Source organism: Oncorhynchus mykiss, chromosome 13 (genome assembly GCF_057628025.1).
Source record: "Oncorhynchus mykiss isolate SJ-2025 chromosome 13, ASM5762802v1, whole genome shotgun sequence".
Taxonomy (NCBI): Eukaryota; Metazoa; Chordata; class Actinopteri; order Salmoniformes; family Salmonidae; genus Oncorhynchus; species Oncorhynchus mykiss.
In genome coordinates this window covers 4,270,471-4,291,413 of record NC_143034.1, presented here as the reverse complement: position 1 = coordinate 4,291,413, position 20,943 = coordinate 4,270,471, and the positions used below count along the sequence as shown (strand labels likewise).

At 44.1% G+C, this 20,943-nt stretch overlaps 1 protein-coding gene across 1 annotated transcript in view; it reads right to left on the bottom strand.

Annotated features, from left to right (window-relative positions):
- Positions 1-5,512: 5,512 nt before the first annotated feature.
- LOC110518927 (cytochrome P450 3A27) overlaps positions 5,513-20,943 on the bottom strand; it is a 29,866-nt gene continuing 14,435 nt past the window's right edge. Inside the window, exons 6-13 of the mRNA XM_090194751.1 lie at positions 19,091-19,179; positions 14,460-14,608; positions 14,059-14,186; positions 13,723-13,801; positions 13,441-13,601; positions 12,979-13,205; positions 12,480-12,642; positions 5,513-9,059 (exon numbers count right to left, since the gene is read on the bottom strand). Of these exons, the coding sequence (XP_090050877.1) occupies positions 8,937-9,059; positions 12,480-12,642; positions 12,979-13,205; positions 13,441-13,601; positions 13,723-13,801; positions 14,059-14,186; positions 14,460-14,608; positions 19,091-19,179 (1,119 nt within the window). The 3' untranslated portion in view covers positions 5,513-8,936. The remainder of the gene's footprint in view (positions 9,060-12,479; positions 12,643-12,978; positions 13,206-13,440; positions 13,602-13,722; positions 13,802-14,058; positions 14,187-14,459; positions 14,609-19,090; positions 19,180-20,943) is intronic.

The window sequence follows — 20,943 nt, the reverse complement described above, 5'->3', positions numbered from 1 at the left end:
CAAGGGCTTAACTCTGTTAAGTGTTTACATTTTAGGGAGAAAAAAAATATATATATATTTTTTTAAATCTGAAGATAATATTTCAACTTAGAATTAGTTGGAATTGCAGGCTCACACCTTAGATCTTAGATAACTTCCCTTTTCACCTAATTTAACACTGTATATATACAGAACCAGTCAAACGTTTGGACACACCTACTCATTCAAGGGTTTGTCTTTATTTTTACTATTTTCTACATTGTAGAATAATAGTGAAGAAATCACAACTCTGAAATTACACATATGGAATAATGTAGTAACCAAAAAAGTGTTAAACAAATCCAAGTATATTTGAGATTCTTCAAAGTAGCCACTTCCTTGCCTTGATGACAGCGTTCCTCACTCTTGGCATTCTCTCAACCAGCTTCATGAGGTAGTCACCTGGAATGCATTTAAATGAACAGGTGTGCCTTGTTAAAAGTTCATTTGTGGAATTTATTTACTGCGTTTGAGCCAATCAGTTGTGTTGTGACAAAGTAGGGGTTGTATACAGAAGATAGCTCCATTTGGCAAGAATAGCTCAAATAAGCAAAGCGAAATGCCAGTCCATCATTACTTTAAGACTTGAAGGTCAGTCACTGTGGAACATTTCAAGAACTTTCAAAGTTTCTTCAAGTGCAGTCGCAAAAACCATCAAGCGCTATGATGAAACTGGCTCTCATGAGGACTGCCACAGGAAAGGAAGACCCAGAGTTACCTCTGCTGCAGAGAAATTGCACTAAATCAAATCTAATTTAATTTGTGATGTACTGGGCTGTATTAACTACCCTCTGTTGCCATACCAGGCAGTGATGCAACCAGCTGTAAAACCTTTTGAGGATCTGAGGACACATCTTTCTTTAAAAGTAACTTCCTCACCATTTTAGATAAGCATGCTCCGTTCAAAAAATGCAGAACTAAGAACAGATATAGCCCCTGGTTCACTCCAGACCTGACTGCCCTCGACCAGCACAAAAACATCCTGTGGCGGACTGCGCTAACATCGAATAGTCCCCGCGATATGCAACTGTTCAGGGAAGTCAGGAACCAATACACACAGTCAGTCAGGAAAGCTAAAGCCAACTTCTTCAGGCAGAAGTTTGCATCCTGTAGCTCCAACTCCAAAAAGTTCTGGGACACTGTGAAGTCCATGGAGAACAAGAGCACCTCCTCCCAGCTGCCCACTGCACTGAGACTAGGTAACATGGTCACCACCGATAAATCCATGATTATCGAAAACTTCAACAAGCATTTCTCAACGGCTGGCCATGCCTTCCGCCTGGCTACTCCAACCTCGGACAACAGCTCCCCCCCCCCCCGCAGCTACTCGCCCAAGCCTCTCCAGGTTCTCCTTTACCCAAATCCAGATAGCAGATGTCCTGAAAGAGCTGCAAAACCTGGACCCGTACAAATCAGCTGGGCTGGACAATCTGGACCCTCTATTCCTGAAACTATCCGCCGCCATTGTCGCAACCCCTATTACCAGCCTGTTCAACCTCTCTTTCATATCGTCTGAGATCCCCAAGGATTGGAAAGCTGCCGCAGTCATCCCCCTCTTCAAAGGGGGCGACACCCTGGACCCAAACTGTTACAGACCTATATCCATCCTGCCCTGCCTATCTAAGGTCTTCGAAAGCCAAGTCAACAAACAGGTCACTGACCATCTTGAATCCCACCGTACCTTCTCCGCTGTGCAATCTGGTTTCCGAGCCGGTCACGGGTGTACCTCAGCCACGCTCAAGGTACTAAACGATATCATAACCGCCATCGATAAAAGACAGTACTGTGCAGCCGTCTTCATAGACCTTGCCAAGGCTTTCGACTCTGTCAATCACCGTATTCTTATCGGCAGACTCAGTAGCCTCGGTTTTTCGGATGACTGCCTTGCCTGGTTCACCAATTACTTTGCAGACAGAGTTCAGTGTGTCAAATCGGAGGGCATGCTGTCCGGTCCTCTGGCAGTCTCTATGGGGGTGCCACAGGGTTCAATTCTCGGGCCGACTCTTTTCTCTGTATATATCAATGATGTTTCTCATGCTGCGGGCGATTCCCTGATCCACCTCTACGCAGACGACACCATTCTATATACTTCCGGCCCGTCCTTGGACACTGTGCTATCTAACCTCCAAACGAGCTTCAATGCCATACAGCACTCCTTCCGTGGCCTCCAACTGCTCTTAAACGCTAGTAAAACCAAATGCATGCTTTTCAACCGTTCGCTGCCTGCACCCGCACGCCTGACCAGCATCACCACCCTGGATGGTTCCGACCTTGAATATGTGGACAACTATAAGTACCTAGGTGTCTGGCTAGACTCTAAACTCTCCTTCCAGACCCATATCAAACATCTCCAATCGAAAATCAAATCAAGAGTCGGCTTTCTATTCCGCAACAAAGCCTCCTTCACTCACGCCGCCAAACTTACCCTAGTAAAACTGACTATCCTACCGATCCTCGACTTCGGCGACGTCATCTACAAAATTGCTTCCAACACTCTACTCAGCAAACTGGATGCAGTTTATCACAGTGCCATCCGTTTTGTCACTAAAGCACCTTATACCACCCACCACTGCGACTTGTATGCTCTAGTCGGCTGGCCCTCGCTACATATTCGTCGCCAGACCCACTGGCTCCAGGTCATCTACAAGTCCATGCTAGGTAAAGCTCCGCCTTATCTCAGTTCACTGGTTACGATGGCAACACCCATCCGTAGCACGCGCTCCAGCAGGTGTATCTCACTGATCATCCCTAAAGCCAACACCTCATTTGGCCGCCTTTCGTTCCAGTTCTCTGCTGCTTGTGACTGGAACGAATTGCAAAAATCACTGAAGTTGGAGACTTTTATCTCCCTCACCAACTTCAAACATCTGCTATCCGAGCAGCTAACCGATCGCTGCAGCTGTACATAGTCTATTGGTAAATAGCCCACCCATTTTCACCTACCTCATCCCCATACTGTTTTTATTTATTTATTTTTATTTTTCTGCTCTTTTGCACACCAACCTGTACATAACCATCTGATCATTTATCACTCCAGTGTTAATCTGCATAATTGTAATCATTTGCCTACCTTCTCATGCCTTTTGCACACAATGTATATATAGACTCCCCTTTTTTCTACTGTGTTATTGACTTGTTAATTGTTTACTCCATGTGTAACTCTGTGTTGTCTGTTCACACTGCTATGCCTTATCTTGGCCAGGTCGCAGTTGCAAATGAGAACTTGTTCTCAACTAGCCTACCTGGTTAAATAAAGGTGAAATAAAAAACATGCCAAATCTTTTCAGTCTCCTTAAGGGGAATAGGTTTTGTCATGCACTCTTCACGACTGTCTTGGTGTGTGTGCTTGGATCATGTTAGTTTGTTGGTGATGTGGACACCAAGGAACTTGAAGCTCTCAACCTGCTCCACTACAGCCCCATCGATGATAATGGGGGCGTGCTCGGTCCTCCTTTTCCTGTAGTCCACAATCATCTCCTTTGTCTAGATCACGTTGAGGGAGAGGTTGTTCTCCTGGGACCACATGGCCAGGTCTCTGACCTCCTCTCTATAGGCTGTCTTGTCGTTGATCAGGCCTACCACTGTTGTGTCATCAGAAAACTTAATGATGGTGTTGGAGTCGTGCATGGATGTGAAGTCATGAGTGAACAGCGAGTACAGTAGGGGACTGAGCACGCACCCCTGAGTGGCCTCCGTGTTGAGGATCAGCGTGGCGGGTGTGTAGTTACCTACCCTTACAACCTGGGGGAGGCCCGTCAGGAAGTCCAGGATCCATTTGCTTAGGGAGGTGTTTAGTTCCTGCAAACTTATTGATGAGTTTTGAGGTCACTATGGTGTTGAATGCTGAGCTGAGGTCAATGAATAGCATTCTCATATAGGTGTTCCTTTTGTCCAGGTGTGAAAGGGCAGTGTGGAGTGCAATAGAGATTGCAATCATCTGTGGATATGTTGAGGCGGTATGCAAATCGGAGTGGGTCTAGGGTTTCTGGGATAATGGTGTTGATGTGAGCCATGAAGTAGCCTTTCACAGCACTTCATGTCTACAGATGTGAGAGCTACGGGTCGGTAGTCATTTAGGGAGGTTACCTTAGTGTTCTTGGGCACAGGGCCTATGGTGGTCTGCTTGAAACATGTTGGTATTACAGACTCAGACAGGGAGAGGTTGAAAATGTCAGTGAAGACACTTACCATTTGGTCAGCACATGCTCAGAGTACACATCCTTTTATTCTGTCTGGGCCTATGGTCTTGTGAATGTTGACCTGTTTAAAGGTCTTATTCACATCGGATGCGGAGAGCGTGATCACACAGTCGTCCAGAAACAGCTGATGCTCTCATGCATGTGTCAGTGTTACTTGCCTCGAAGAGAGCATAGAAGTAATTTAGCTTGTCTGGTAGGCTTGTGTCACTGGGCAGCTCTTGGCTGTGCTTCTCTTTGTAGTCTGTAATAGTTTACAAGCCCTGCCACATCTGACCATCTCATTTAATGCGGTCTTAGTGCTCTTAGCCTCTGACTGTGGTGGTATGTAAACAGTTATAAAGAATACAGATGAAAACTATCTCAGTAGGTAGTGTGTTAAAAAAATTAAAAAAGTTGCCTATAAACTTTTACAAAACACTTCATACAACATTTGTAAACCAACTTTAGGTATTAATAAACGTTAATAATCGATCAAATTGATCACGGGGCGATCTGTATTCGATAGCAACAAGTCTTGTCCATTTTTTCACTTTCATAAACTTCCTCCGTGCACCCCAAGACAGGAAGTCCCCACACGTCATCCCACCAAGGATAAACATGCATCGAAATGCCAGTACTGGCGACATCGTGTGGAAGCTGTAGGCTAAACACTACATGTCATCCGGTTCCTGGAACCGAGTATTAGCCCTCTCCCTTCCAAGGGCAGAGTCTGTTCAGTACCTTTTGAGGAAAGAAAGGAATCAGAAAAACATTGCATTGGCATTGGTTCTGGGTCAGAACGAGAAATGTTTTTTAATTTGAGCTGATCACTGTTTGTTTAGTATCGGAATATGAAGGTGAACTTCGCTCTGTGTGAAGGAGGTGAACTTTGCTCTATGTGAAGGAGGTGAACTTTGCTCTATGTGAAGGAGGTGAACTTTGCTCTATGTGAAGGAGGTGAACTCTGCTCTATGTGAAGGAGGTGAACTTTGCGACCAGAGATTCTCTGCACTGTGTTTATAAATGCAGAAAGTACAAGAGCTGTAAAATGTGGACAGGGGATTAATAGTTTGTAATGGGACCTGGGCTGTGTATTTACATCCGACGGCCACACAAGGGCGGTATTGGGCTCTGAAAAGAAACGTGTGTGGATGACCAAGTCGTAACACCACAATTAGGCCTAGCTGAATGAAATTATAAATACAGTATGTCTTGATAAATAACACAAATCAATCTATATTGATTGTTCTCATGTATATTTGTGTGTTTGTGTCTTAAGTTTTGTCTTATGAATGTTAATAAATACACAGATGACCTTGTTCATTAGTGTGATGATTTTATTGGTTTGTGATGATTAAAGTTAAAACCAAGCAGCTGCAGGGATCATCTCAACAGACAGTAAAGATTCTATTTTGGAATGACTGGACAGCAGAACACCCAGAGGAACAGAATGAGAGTACAGTTCTAGAGAACACCAGCTAGAGTTCTACATTCTAGGAGAATTCCAGCCACCAGCCAGTAGTGTGCAGGATCCAGACATGACATATGCCATGGATTTAATACCCCCTGGTGTCAAACTTTAACTTTAACAAGACATGTACCTCTAATGCATCCATAGTATTACTATCTCACTTTTAAATGGGTTTCTGAGTCTTACTCAAACTCAAACCAAGCATGAGACTGAGACGAGGACTCAATCCCAGCGCTTTGTCAGCTATGTGCCATTTTAAAGGTAATTTCTGATTGAACTGACTTATCATACAGTCATTGTGAACACAGTCTTATTATCATATTATATTAAGTAGCAACTATAATCAGCTGCAGGGTCAGGACTGAATATTCAGTAGCCTATAGCAGGGTCAGGACTGAATATTCAGTAGCCTATAGCAGGGTCAGGACTGAATATTCAGTAGCCTATAGCAGGGTCAGGACAGAATATTCAGTAGCCTATAGCAGGGTCAGGACTGAATATTCAGTAGCCTATAGCAGGGTCAGGACTGAATATTCAGTAGCCTATAGCAGGGTCAGGACTGAATATTCAGTAGCCTATAGCAGGGTCAGGAGAGAATATTCAGTAGCCTATAGCAGGGTCAGGACTGTTGCCAATAGAGAGATAGATAGATAAAGTGATAGATAGATAGATAAAGTGATAGATAGATAGATAGATAGATAGATAGATAGATAGATAGATAGATAGATAGATAGTGATATACTTAACAAAAACGTTTCATGAGCTGAAATAAAAGATCCCAGAATTTTAACATACGCAGAAAAGGCCTATTTCTCTCAAATGTTGTCCACAAATCTGTTTACATCCCTGTCAGTGAGCATCTTATCCTTTGTCAAGAGAGTCCATCAACCTGACAGGTGTGGCATATCAAGAAGCTGATTAAACAGCATGATCATTACACAGGTGCACCTTGTGCTGGGGGAAATAACAGGCCACTCTAAAATGTGCAGTTTTGTCACACAACACAACGCAATGCCACAGTCAGCATGCTGACTGCAGGAATGTCCACCAGAGCTGTTTTCAGATAATTGAATGTTCATTTCTCTACCATATGCCGTCTCCAAAGTTGTTTTTTAGAATTTGGCTCTATGTCCCAACCGGCCTCACAACCGCAGACCACTTGTAACCACACCAGCGCAGGATCTCCACATTCGACTTCTTCCCCTGCGGATCATCAGCAGGGGGAGGGGGCGTGCGGAGGAGTATTTCTATCTGTAATTAAGCCCTTTTGTTTGGAAAAACTCATTCTGAGTGGCTGATTCTAGCTCCCCAGTGGGTCGGCTTGGCTCTCAAGTGGGTGGACATATGCCCTCACAGGCCCAGCCATGGCTGCACCCCTGCCCAGTCATGTGGAATCTGTAGATTAGGGCCTAATTAATTTATTTCAATTGTTACATTTCCTTAAAACCTCTTACTTCTACCCCCTCCTTTTTCGAACATTCTGTTAAAAATCGCGCAACTTTTCAGCGTCCTGCTACTCATGCCAGGAATATAGTATATGCATATGATTAGTATGTGTGGATAGAAAACACTCTGAAGTTTCTAAAACTGGTTAAATCACGGCTGTGACTATAACAGATCGTGTGTTTCATTGAAAAACGCAAGAAAAACTGCTCTCTGAAAGCTAAAAATAATTTCCATAAGTCACTTCCACGAGTTGTTAAAAGAGAACAAAATTGAATATCGACCTGCCTGCAATTCATACAAATTCCACACGATGTCGCCATTGTCGTCATTTTCAATTTAATTAATTGTTGGAAAATCCATCTATCTGGCATCCGTTTTTCCAGTCTTCACCCGGATGTTGTTAATGAAGACATTGGCAGCCATTGATTTGCAAGCGAGGGGCTATTGAATATACATCGCCCTGTAATCATTTTGATAGATTATAAACGTTTACTAATACCTAAAGTTGGATTACAAAAGGATTTCGAAGTGTTTTGTGAAAGTTTATCGTCGACTTTTTTAATTTTAAAAAATTACGCAGCGTTTAAAAACGATGTTTTTTTCTGAATGACACAGCTTCCATACAAAGCTATTTTGGGTATATATGGACCGATTTAAACGAAAAAAAGACCCGATAGTGATGTTTATGGGGCATATAGGAGTGCCAAGAAAGAAGCTCGTCAAAGGTAATGAATGTTTTATATTTTATTTCTGCGTTTTGGGTAGCGCCGGCTACCGCAAAATCTGTTGTTTACGTGTCGTGCTGGCATTTTGGGGGGTGCATGCTATCAGATAATAGCTTCTCATGCTTTCGCCGAAAAGCATTTTAAAAATCTGACTTGCTGGCTAGGTTCACAACGAGTGTAGCTTTAATTCAATACCCTGCTTGTGAATTTTGATCAAGGTTTGAGTTGTAACGAGTACATTTAGCATTTAGCGTAGCGCATTTGCATTTCCAGGTGCCTACTTGAGACGTCTGCGTCTCAAGTATGGTCAAGAAGTTTTAAGTGAACTGTAGCAGAGAAAAATATTTTAAATTGTTCCATGTTGCGTTTAGATTTTTGTTCAGTATAGATAGATAGATAGATAGATAGATAGATAGATAGATAGATAGACTCATATATGAAAAGATAGAGAGGGTAGGGTACTCTAGGGTAGGGTACTATAGGCTAGGTTACTTTAGGGTAGGTTACTCCAGGGAAGGGGAGGGTGTTCTTGGGTAGGGTGCTCCAGGGTAGGGTAGGGTTCTCCAAGGTGGCGTAGGGTGTTCTAGGGTAGGGTGTTCTAGGGTAGGGTGTTCTAGGGTAGGGTACTCTAGGGTAGGGTAGGGTGTTCTAGGGTTTGGTGTTCTAGGGGAGGGTAGGTTCCTCCAGGGTAGGGGGCTCTATGGTAAGGTACTTTAGGGTAGGGTATGGTACTCTAGGGTAGGGTAGGGTATTCTAGGTAGGGGGCTCTAGGGTAGGGTACTTTAGGGTAGGGTAGGGTACTTTAGGATAGGGTAGGGTGCTGTAGTTAGGGTAGGCTACTCTAGGGTAGGGTCCTCTAGGGTAGGGTGCTCTAGGATAGGGTAGGGTGCTGTAGTTAGGGTAGGCTACTCTAGGGTAGGGTACTCTAGGGTAGGATACTTTAGGGTAGGGTAGGGTACTTTAGGATAGGGTAGGGTGCTGTTTGTGTTCTAGGGTAGGGTGCTGTTTGTGTTCAGGGTAGGGTACTAGTAGAAAGAGTTATAGGTAGTGGTGTGATCGATCGATAGTACTCCAGGGTAGGGTACTCCTGCATTTGGTTCATGTCGTTGGACTGTTCAGAGTGGTGGTGGTGTTGCTAGAGGTGTTGCTACGGGGCTCCAGCCTCAATTTGATTGGTCGTTTTGGAATCAACAGAATCTGGTTGTCCAGCTCCAACGGGATCTATAGAGGATAACAGAACAAAACATAACCTTGGTTGTCAATCTCCAACAGGTTCTAAATAGAATAATGGACCATGTTAAAACAGATGATGACCATGTTAAAACAGGTGATGACAATTTTAAAAAGGCGCTGACCATGTTAAACAGATGGTGACCATGTCGTAAAATAGGTGCTGACCATGTTAAACAGGTGCTGACCATGCTAAAACAGGTGGTGACCATGTTAAAACAGGTGCTGACCATGTACTAAAATAGGTGCTGACCATGTACTAAAATAGGCGCTGACCATGTTAAAACAGGTGGTGACCATGTTAAAACAGGTGGTGACCATGTTGAAACAGTTGGTGACCATGTTGAAACAGGTGGTGACCATGTACTAAAATAGGTGCTGATCATGTTAAACAGATGGTTAAAACAGGTGGTGACCATGTTAAAACAGGTGGTGACCATGTTAAAACAGGTGGTGACCATGTTAAAACAGGTCCATGTTAAAACAGGTGGTGACCATGTTAAAACAGGTGGTAACCATGTTAAAACAGGTCCATGTTAAAACAGGCTGTGACCATGTTAAAACAGGTGGTGACCATGTTAAAACAGGTGGTGACCATGTTAAAACAGGTGGTGACCATGTTAAAACAGGTGGTGACCATGTTAAAACAGGTCCATGTTAAAACAGGTTGTGACCATGTTAAAACAGGTGGTGACCATGTTAAAACAGGTGGTGACCATGTTAAAACAGGTCCATGTTAAAACAGGTGGTGACCATGTTAAAAAAGGTGGTGACCATTTTCAAACAGGTGGTGACCATGTACTAAAATAGGTGCTGACCATGTTAAACAGATGGTGACCAGGTCGTAAAATAGGTGCTGACCATGTTAAAACAGGTGGTGACCATGTACTAAAATAGGTGCTGACCATGTTAAAACAGGTGGTGACCATGTTAAAACAGGTGGTGACCATGTTAAAACAGTTGGTGACCATGTAAAACAGGTGGTGACCATGTTAAAACAGGTTGTGACCATGTTAAAACAGGTGCTGACCATGTTAAAACAGGTTGTGACCATGTTAAAACAGGTGGTGACCATGTTAAAACAGGTGGTGACCATGTTAAAACAGGTGGTGACCATGTTAAAACAGGTGGTGACCATGTTAAAACAGGTGGTGACCATGTTAAAACAGGTGGTGACCATGTTAAAACAGGTCCATGTTAAAACAGGTGGTGACCATGTTAAAACAGGTTGTGACCATGTTAAAACAGGTGGTGACCATGTTAAAACAGGTTGTGGACATGGTCAGCACCTATTTTAGTACATGGTCACCACCTGTTTCAACATGGTCACCACCTGTTTTAACATGGTCACCACCTGTTTTAACATGGTCACCACCTGTTTTAACATGGTCAGCACCTATTTTAGTACATGGTCACCACCTGTTTCAACATGGTCACCACCTCTTTTAACATGGTCACCACCTGTTTTAACATGGTCACCACCTGTTTTAACATGGTCACCACCTGTTTTAACATGGTCACCACCTATTTTAGTACATGGTCAGCACCTGTTTTAACATGGTCACCACCTCTTTTAACATGGTCACCACCTGTTTTAGCATGGTCAGCACCTTTTTAACATGGTCAGCACCTATTTTACGACATGGTCACCATCTGTTTAACATGGTCAGCACCTATTTTAGTACATGGTCACCACCTGTTTTAACATGGTCACAACCTGTTTTAACATGGTCACCACCTGTTTTAACATGGTCACCACCTGTTTTAACATGGTCACAACCTGTTTTAACATGGACCTGTTTTAACATGGTCACCACCTGTTTTAACATGGTCACAACCTGTTTTAACATGGTCACCACCTGTTTTAACATGGTCACAACCTGTTTTAACATGGTCACCACCTGTTTTAACATGGTCACCACCTGTTTTAACATGGTCACCACCTGTTTTACATGGTCACCAACTGTTTTAACATGGTCACCACCTGTTTTAACATGGTCAGCACCTGTTTTAACATGGTCAGCACCTATTTTAGTACATGGTCACCACCTGTTTTAACATGGTCAGCACCTATTTTACGACATGGTCACCATCTGTTTAACATGGCCAGCACCTATTTTAGTACATGGTCACCACCTGTTTGAAAATGGTCACCACCTTTTTTAACATGGTCAGGTGGTGACCATGTTAAAACAGGTCCATGTTAAAACAGGTTGTGACCATGTTAAAACAGGTGGTGACCATGTTAAAACAGGTGGTGACCATGTTAAAACAGGTTGTGACCATGTTAAAACAGGTGGTGACCATGTACTAAAATAGGTGCTGACCATGTTAAACAGATGGTGACCATGTTGTAAAATAGGTGCTGACCATGTTAAACAGGTGCTGACCATGCTAAAACAGGTGGTGACCATGTTAAAAGAGATGGTGACCATGTTAAAACAGGTGGTGACCATGTTAAAACAGGTGGTGACCATGTTAAAACAGGTGGTGACCATGTTGAAACAGGTGGTGACCATGTTGAAACAGGTGCTGACCATGTAAAACAGGTCCATGTTAAAACAGTTGCTGAACATGTACTAAAATAGGTGCTGACCATGTTAAAACAGGGGGTGACCATGTTAAAACAGGTGGTGACCATGTTGAAACAGGTGCTGACCATGTAAAACAGGTCCATGTTAAAACAGTTGCTGAACATGTACTAAAATAGGTGCTGACCATGTTAAAACAGGTGGTGACCATGTTGAAACAGGTGGTGACCATGTTGAAACAGGTGCTGACCATGTAAAACAGGTCCATGTTAAAACAGTTGCTGAACATGTACTAAAATAGGTGCTGACCATGTTAAACAGGTGGTGACCATGTTAAAACAGGTGGTGGCCATGTTAAAACAGGTGGTGACCATGTTAAAACAGGTGGTGACCATGTTAAAACAGGTGGTGACCATGTTGAAACAGGTGGTGACCATGTACTAAAATAGGTGCTGACCATGTTAAACAGATGGTGACCATGTCATAAAACAGTTGCTGACCATGTTAAAACAGTTGGTGAACATGTTAAAACAGGTGGTGACCATGTTAAAACAGGTTGTGACAATATTAAAACAGGTGCTGACCATGTTAAAACAGGTTGTGACCATGTTAAAACAGGTGCTGACCATGTTAAAACAGGTGGTGACCATGTACTAAAATAGGTGCTGACCATGTTAAAACAGGTGCTGACCATGTTAAAACAGTTGGTGACCATGTAAAACAGGTGGTGACCATGTTAAAACAGGTGGGGACCAAGTTAAAACAGGTGCTGACCATGTTAAAACAGGTGGTGACCATGTTAAAACAGGTGCTGACCATGCAGAAACAGATACTGATGTTTGATGATGTCATATTCTGTCTGCTCGGGTGAGCGTCTCACCTCGGTCTCGTCGCAGACGGAGAAAGTGAAACTCTGGAGGATCTCGACCATGGCCAGTTTGATCATGATCAGGGCGAAGCGCATCCCGATACAGTTCCTGGGCCCCGCCCCAAATGGCATGTACGTGTACGGATCAATAGACTCCTTGTTCTCCTTACTGAACCTGGACAGGGGGAGGGCAGACACATTACACATTGTATTGTAGTTGATTTGTGGTTGTTGTTCAGACACAACACATTGCACTACAGTATTATAATGCACTGTAGTTGTGGTTAGCAAAATGTATTAATGATCTTGTGTTTGTATTGTGGTTGTATTATGGTTATGTTATGGTTGTGTTATGGTTGGATTGTGGTTAGGAGGAGATGGAGTCCTGGCTGGTTTTAAAAAAAATGCTATTGTTTTTGTATTGTGGTTAGGTTATGGTGGAATTGTAGTTGTAATGTGGTTGTATTAAGGTTGTGTTATGGTTGTGCTGTGGTTACGGTGCGGTCAGTACCTCTCTGGTTTGAACTCCTCAGGGTCGGACCAGATCTCTGGGTCACGGTGGAGGGTCCACGTGGGAACCAGGACAACGCAGTCTTTGGGGATGATGATGCCGTTAATCTCCACCGTCTTCTTGGCGACCCTCTCCAGTCGCGGGGAGATGGGGTACAGTCTCAGAGACTCATTCAACACACAGTCCAAATAGTCCATCTGCATCAGAGCTTCGTACTGGATTGGAGCCTGCACCGTGGTTATATACAAATCAGTACCTCACCTCATCTGACACCGGGGATACACACACATTACTACCTCACCCCATCTGACACCGGGGTTACACACACATCAGGACCTCAACATATCTGGCACCCACACAGTATCTATCTCCTCCTGTAGTTTGGTTATGGTGTGGGGGTTACCTTGTTGGGGAACACAGTATCTACCTCCTCCTGCAGTTTGGTCATGGTGTGGCGGTTACCTTGTTGGGGAACACAGTATCTATCTCCTCCTGAAGTTTGGTCATGACGTGGGGATTGGTTGCCAGGTTATAGGCCAGGAAACTCATAGTACTGCTGCTGGTCTCATAGCCGGCGAAGATGAAGATCATGGCCTGAGACAAGATCTCATGATCAGTCAGTCCTGTGGAGGGAGGGAGAGAGGGAGAGAGAGAGAGAGAGAGAGAGAGAGAGAGAGAGAGAGGAGAATAGTTTCCAGGTGTGTGTTGGTAACATTAGTTTCCAGGTGTGTGTTCGGCAGGTACCTTTAGTCTGTTCCCCTCCTGTCTTTGTGTCGCTGCCTTTCTGAGAGTCGATCATCAGCTGTAAGAAATCCACCCGACTCTGGAAGCAGAAAGACATGAGGTCAAATCCATCCAATCACATCCAACACAAACAGATTCCACTGGATCTGGTCCAATCACAAACAACACAAACATATTATTATGGATCTGGTCCAATCACAACCAACACAAACATATTCTTATGGATCTTGTCCAATCACAACCATCACAAACATATTCTTATGGATCTGGTCCAATCACAACCATCACAAACATAAACAAACAACATAATCAAATATAAATATAAAACATGTTTACGGTTGAGATCCCAGTTTCACGTCCAGATTTGATCTTAATCAGCGAGGCGTAAAAGAAGTCTGTCACCGCAGTCGGGAAGATAGAAAACTTCATCTTCTCCAAGATAGGACCAGTGAAGGGAAACAAAGCTGGAGAATGAGAGGAGAGGAGGAGAAGAGGAGAAGAGAGGAGGACAGGAGAGGAGAGGAGAGGAGAGGAGAGGAGAAAAGCAGAGGAGAGGCGGGAGAGGAGAGGAGAGGAGAGGAGAGGAGAAAAGCAGAGGAGAGGCGGGAGAGGAGAGGAGGGGCGGGAGAGGAGAAGAGGAGGAGAGGAGAGGAACAATTTATTGAAAGATGTACAACTTCATATGATTAAAAAGTACAATTCTGCGTCCGTGTGTGTCTGTGCATGTGTTGTCTCACCGACTAGGAGGAACAGTGGGTTTAAAAGGTCAAACTTGACCATCTTCTTGACGTTGGAGACGAAGGGGTCTGAAGGGTTGTTCAGAGAGTCAATGTCCACACTGAAGGCTGTGCTGGTGACCACGTCCATACTGTAGGGCCCAAAGAACCTGCAACACAACCAGAATTACACAACTACTGATCACAACTACACAACTACTGACCCATTACTGCTCTCCAGCGCCTGACTTCCCTGCAGCTGTTATACACTCCCTTACATATAAAAGGGCACACTTAACGGCATTTGCTGTATAATCGATGAGAAACTCCATATTGCTAATGTTCGGTCCCTTACTAGACGTTCGCGAATATTTGTAAAATTTGCAGACGTGCACCGGGGCCAGATCTTCTGTGAAGTCATCGAACGAAGTCTCTCGGAAATTCCACCAGATGGCGAATGGACTCTTATTGCAAATGTACAAAACATCACCAATCACTACATGACCATTTCTCCTAAACGGAAAAGACATCGAAGACGAAACTTGGGCTGTCAGCACCGAAACAAGAGGCCTCAATGTATTTTGTGTTAAGGCCATTTTTCTGGGATTAAAGGTCAAAAACGAAAATAGAGCGCTAATTTGACCGCTTCACGTCAAAGTACATGAACCTACTGTGTAAGGAAAAAAGAACCAGCCATTTATCTATCATAATTTAAGAGAGATTGTACATTGTACAATTGGTGATGTTCAAATATATATACATTTTTTAAAAGTTTTTGATCCAGTTGCGGAATGTTCAGACGAATCTGTTAAAGTGGGTTTCGGAATTCGTGATTTCTGATATTTTATGTGATTTTTTGAAATAACACTCAATCATTCAACCCTCTGTAAATCAGTCAATTCTTAACATAAAGACTTTAAACTCAGGATTATTCTGTAAGAGCCTACCCCAATGAGGATATGTGTTTACTTTCAGCTTCCTGTGCCAACCGGAAGTGCCTTAAATTGGGGTCATAAGGGATGTTTCGAAGGGTTGAAACAGTCAGATCTTTCCAAAACTTCATAAGTGTGATTAGGCAACCCTCATGAACTGTAAATCAGTCATTTCTCCAATCAGATTTGCAAGAAAAACTCACACACACACAACAAGGATGGAGTGACACAGTGTGGGACTTACAGCCACACAGAGCCTGCAATAGTTACCTTTGTTCAAACAATCAAAGAACCGTCAGACCTAGAGCTCTGAAAGTTTGGAAACCTGTTCTAGAGCTCAAGTCAATAGTGCACGGTGAGTTATGTGGCTCTAGAATGTTATCAGACCGAGAAACAGCCTTGTACATTTGCAATAACTTCGATTAATTTTGACCGTCACGAAAATGACGACATTTAGAAAAGTCCCAGAGTTGCAAGACTAGGTGCATTGACACCGCCTCGGCCCATAGAGACGGATCCTTATGTTTCTGTCCGATAGCTCATTCAAGGACCCCGTAGCAATGCCCGGAAAATGTGGATTTTCAGCACCAATTAAGGTTGCAGCTCATGCTTCAAATGACATATCAAGCCAAAACTTGGGATTCGGGGGTCGCCTCAGCTGGACCCGCAGCTAGAACGTAACCACGTGTTTTACGTCTTTATTATGGTGTAAACTGAAAGAGCTGTGAATATTGGGTCTGCTCTGAAATATGTGATAGTTGGCTTTTAAACGAGTTGGAAACAGTAGGTTTGGTGTCAGTTGGTATCAGTTTGGTGTCAGAATTATATCTAATTGATGGATGGACGGTGACTTGCTAGCTGACTTTTGTCCATTTGCAATATGTCTAAACAGTGATAGACATTTAGGTACCATCACCAAATTGACAATCTGAAATCAACACCAACGAGCGATGGAGAGGAACCAGAATCACTGCCCGGCCATCCCGAGTTCATCGGGCCAGTCAATTTCACATTCCTGCAGTTTTTTTGAGCGTGTCAAATTTGTGATGGTAAATGCCCAATTAAACATATTGCAAATGGACAGTTGGGCGCCTGGTGATTGGAACGGGTTACCAGGAGCACATTTTAAAAATGGTTTTAATTGCCTTTAGGGGGTGCAAGGGGTCCACGGTTGGGTAGGGAGCACCCCTCACCTGTGCCCATCCAATAGGGGGTGCCCCTGGTCATTTTGGGAATTTAAAAAAATTTGACCTCAGTTTTGTAAGCATATATTGAAGATAAATACACATTGCAGAGTTTGAGAGTTTGAGAGGATGAGAGGACTAGAGTACTAGAGTACTAATGGTCAATAGTGAATTGTAAATAGGAGTTGGGTTTCAGTTCAACATTTGTTCATGTAAGGAAATACCCCCCTGAAATGGACAAAAATTAATGGGAACTTATTGGCATCGTACGAAACATATACACGATGTACAATACCACTCAAATGGACGCCATTTCATTCAAAACTTATTGCAAACGTCATATGGCCAAGTGTCACACAGCGAAAATCCAATAGATGGCAAGCGCGCTCCACGGTAAATTTTCATATTGCAAATGCACATCAAGTCCAAGAGTCAAATTTAGAAAGTTTGAAGAAAAAAAATAACGTATCACTGACCACAACCACACAACTACTGACCACAACCACACAACTACCGACCACAACTACTGACCACAACCACACAACTACTGACCACAACTACTGACCATACAACTACTGACCGCAACCACACAACTAAGTATGTGAATCCTTTGGAATTACCTGGATTTCTGCATAAATTAGTTATACAATTTAATCTGATCTTAAAGGCACAGCACACCAACAAAACCTCATCCCAACTGTGAAGTATGGTAGAGCATCACGGTTTGGGGCCTCAGGGCCTGCTTGCTGTTTGCAGCTTGCTGTAATCAACAGAAAAATACATTTCTAAGTTTATCAAGACTTTTTGCAGGAGAATGTAAGGCCATCTGTCTGCAAATTGAAGCTTAACAGAAGTTGGGTGAAGTTGGGTGAAGTAAATCAACAACGGAATGGCTTCAAGAGAAGAAAATTCACCATCTGGAGTGGCCCAGTCAGAGTCCTGACCACACAACTACTGACCACACAACTATTGACCACAACCACACAACTATTGACCACAACCACACCACTACCGACCACACAACCACCGACCTCAACCACCGACCACAACTACTGACCATACAGCTACTGACCACACAACTACCGACCACAGTTACTGACCACACAACTACTGACCACAAAACGATTGACCACAACCACACATCTACTGACCACACAACTATTGACCACACGACTACCGACCACACAACTACCGACCACAACTACTGACCATACAGCTACTGACCACACAACTACCCACCACATCTACTGACCACACAACTACTGACCACAAAACGATTGACCACAACCACACATCTACTGACCACACAACTATTGACCACACGACTACTGACCACAACTACTGACCGCACAACTATTGACCACAACCACACAAGTACTGACCACACAACTATTGACTGCATCCCCACAACCACTGACCACACAACTACTGACCACCTCTAGACCACACAACTACTGACTAAAACTACTGACCAGCTGGCAGCTTCATTAAATAGTACCCGCAAAACACCAGTCTCAACGTCAACAGTGAAGAGGAGACTCCGGGATTCTAGCCTTCTAGGCAGAGTTCCTCTGTCCAGTGTCTGTGTTCTTTTGCCCATCTTTACGTTTTATTGGCCAGTCTGAGATATAGCTTTTTCTTTGCAACTCTGCCTAGAAGGCCAGCATCCAGGAGTCGCCACTTCACTGTTGATGTTGAGACTGGTGTTTTGTGGTTACTATTTAATGAAGCTGCCAGTTGAGGACTTGTCAGAAGTTGGGTGAAGTTGGGTGAAGTTTCTCAAACTAGACACTCTAATGTCCTCTTGCTCAGTTGTGCACCGGGGCCTCCCATTCCTCTTTCTATTCTGGTTAGAGCCAGTTTACGCTGTTCTGTGAAGGGAGTAGTACACATCGTTGTACGAGCTTCAGTTTCTTTGGCAATTTCTCGCATGGAATAGCCTTCATTTCTCAGAACAAGAGTAGACTGACTAGTTTCAGGAGAAAGTTATTTGTTTCTGGACATTTTGAGCCTGTAATTGAACCCACAAATGCGGATGCTCCAGATACTCAACTAGTCTAAAGAAGGCCAGTTTTATTGCTTCTTTAATCAGAGCCATAGTTTTCAGCTGTGCTAACATAATTGCAGAAGGGTTTTCTAAGGATCAATTAGCCTTTTAAAATGATAAACTTGGATTAGCTAACACAACGTGCCATTGGAACACAGGAGTGATGGTTGCTGATAATGAGCCTCTGTAGATATTCCATACAAAATAATAAGTTTTCAGCTACAATAGTCATTTACAACATTAACAATGTCTACACTGTATTTCTGATCAATTTGACGTTATTTAAATGATGAAAAAAACGTGCTTTTCTTTCAAAAACAAGGACATTTCTAAGTGATCCCCAAATTCTTTGAACGGCACTGTATATGACATATATATTTATATGTTATAATATTTAAATATCTATGTATGTGTATTACAATGAAGACTCAGGGGTGTAAGGTGAAAGGTGTAGAGGTTAGAGGTTAGAGGTCAGAGTTCAGGACTCACTCCTTCACTTCGATGGTCTGGTCTTTATCTGCCTGCTTCTTCATTCCGTTCAGCAGGTTAGCAGAGTGCTGCTTCATGATACCAAACATCTAGATGTATAGAGAGAGACAGAGACAGAGAGAGAGAGAGAGAGAGAGAGAGACAGAGAGAAACAGAGACAGAGACAGAGAGAGAGAGAGAGAGAGAGACAAAGAGAGAGACAGAGAGAAACAGAGACAGAGGGAGACAGAGACAGAGAGAAATAGAGACAGAGAGAGAGAGAGAGAGAGAGAGAGAGAGAGAGAGAGAGGTTAACAGAGCGCTGCTTTATGATACCAAACATCTATATGTATAGAGAGAGACAGAGACAGAGACAGAGAGAGACAGAGAGAAACAGAGACATAGACATAGACAGAGACAGAGAGAGAGAGAGAGGTTAACAGAGTGCTGCTTTATGATACCAAACATATATATATATTGTGGAGAATGCGGGCATTAGGTGGAGACCGCAAGGAAGGTGTACAGTCAAGGCAGGGAAAGTACCCCAGCTGAAGGTGCCATTATTGACTGGGAGAGACTGCCCCATATATAAGGAGCTTCGGCACATTATTGACTGGGAGAGACTGCCCCCTATATAAGGAGCTTCAGCACATTATTGACTGGGAGAGACTGCCCCCTATATAAGGAGCTTCGGCACATTACTGACTGGGAGAGACTGCCCGCCATATAAGGAGCTTCGGCACATTATTGACTGGGAGAGACTGCCCCCTATATAAGGAGCTTCAGCAGATGACGTTACACACAGGAAAAAGGGGATCAGGTCTCTCTATCACACGGCAAGAGCCGGGCCACCGAAGGGGGACATGAACGCTAAACAAATCCAAGCTCGGGGTAGTAGCCCTACAAGGAAACGTAGCCTCGACCTCGTCCTCTGGAGCAGAGGAAGAAATAGCGACCCAACGTCTCCGACAGCTATTCCAGGAAACCACCGGTGAAGACACCTGCGAAGGGTTATATACGACCAGGAAGGAAGGAGCAACCAGGGGCTAAGCGATACATTTGAAGCCCCATCCGAGGAGGGAACATGGAAAGGATTCTCCTCGGCACTCCTGGCGGGGATGGGGAACAACCTCCACACCCCTCTACCGAGGTCGACCTGTCCCAAGAATGAATGGGACAGTTCGGCACCTCTCAGCATAGAGACCCAGACCTACGGGATGCCATGAGGAAGGTGAAGGTGATCGACGGGAGGAACGTTGACGGATCAGGTGAGCCCTCTCTTCCCTACTATGCAATCAGGCAACGAAGGGGGAAAAACAGGAATTATTAATGGTGCCTAGACCATACAGGGATACTGTCCTACAGCTGGCACATTCCCACGTCTTAGGAGGACACCTGGCACGGGACAAAACTATCGACAGAATCATGCAGAGGTTCTATTGGCCCCGTGTCACCTGGGATGAGGCCAGGTATTGTAGGACGTGTGATCAATGTCAGCGTACAGCCCCACGGCAACACCTGAGGTTCTATTGGCCCCGTGTCACCTGGGATGAGGCCAGGTATTGTAGGACGTGTGATCAATGTCAGCGTACAGCCCCACGGCAACACCTGAGGTTCTATTGGCCCTGTGTCACCTGGGATGAGGCCAGGTATTGTAGGACGTGTGATCAATGTCAGCGTACAGCCCCACGGCAACACCTGAGGTTCTATTGGCCCCGTGTCACCTGGGATGAGGCCAGGTATTGTAGGACGTGTGATCAATGTCAGCGTACAGCCCCACGGCAACACCTGAGGTTCTATTGGCCCTGTGTCACCTGGGATGAGGCCAGGTATTGTAGGACGTGTGATCAATGTCAGCGTACAGCCCCACGGCA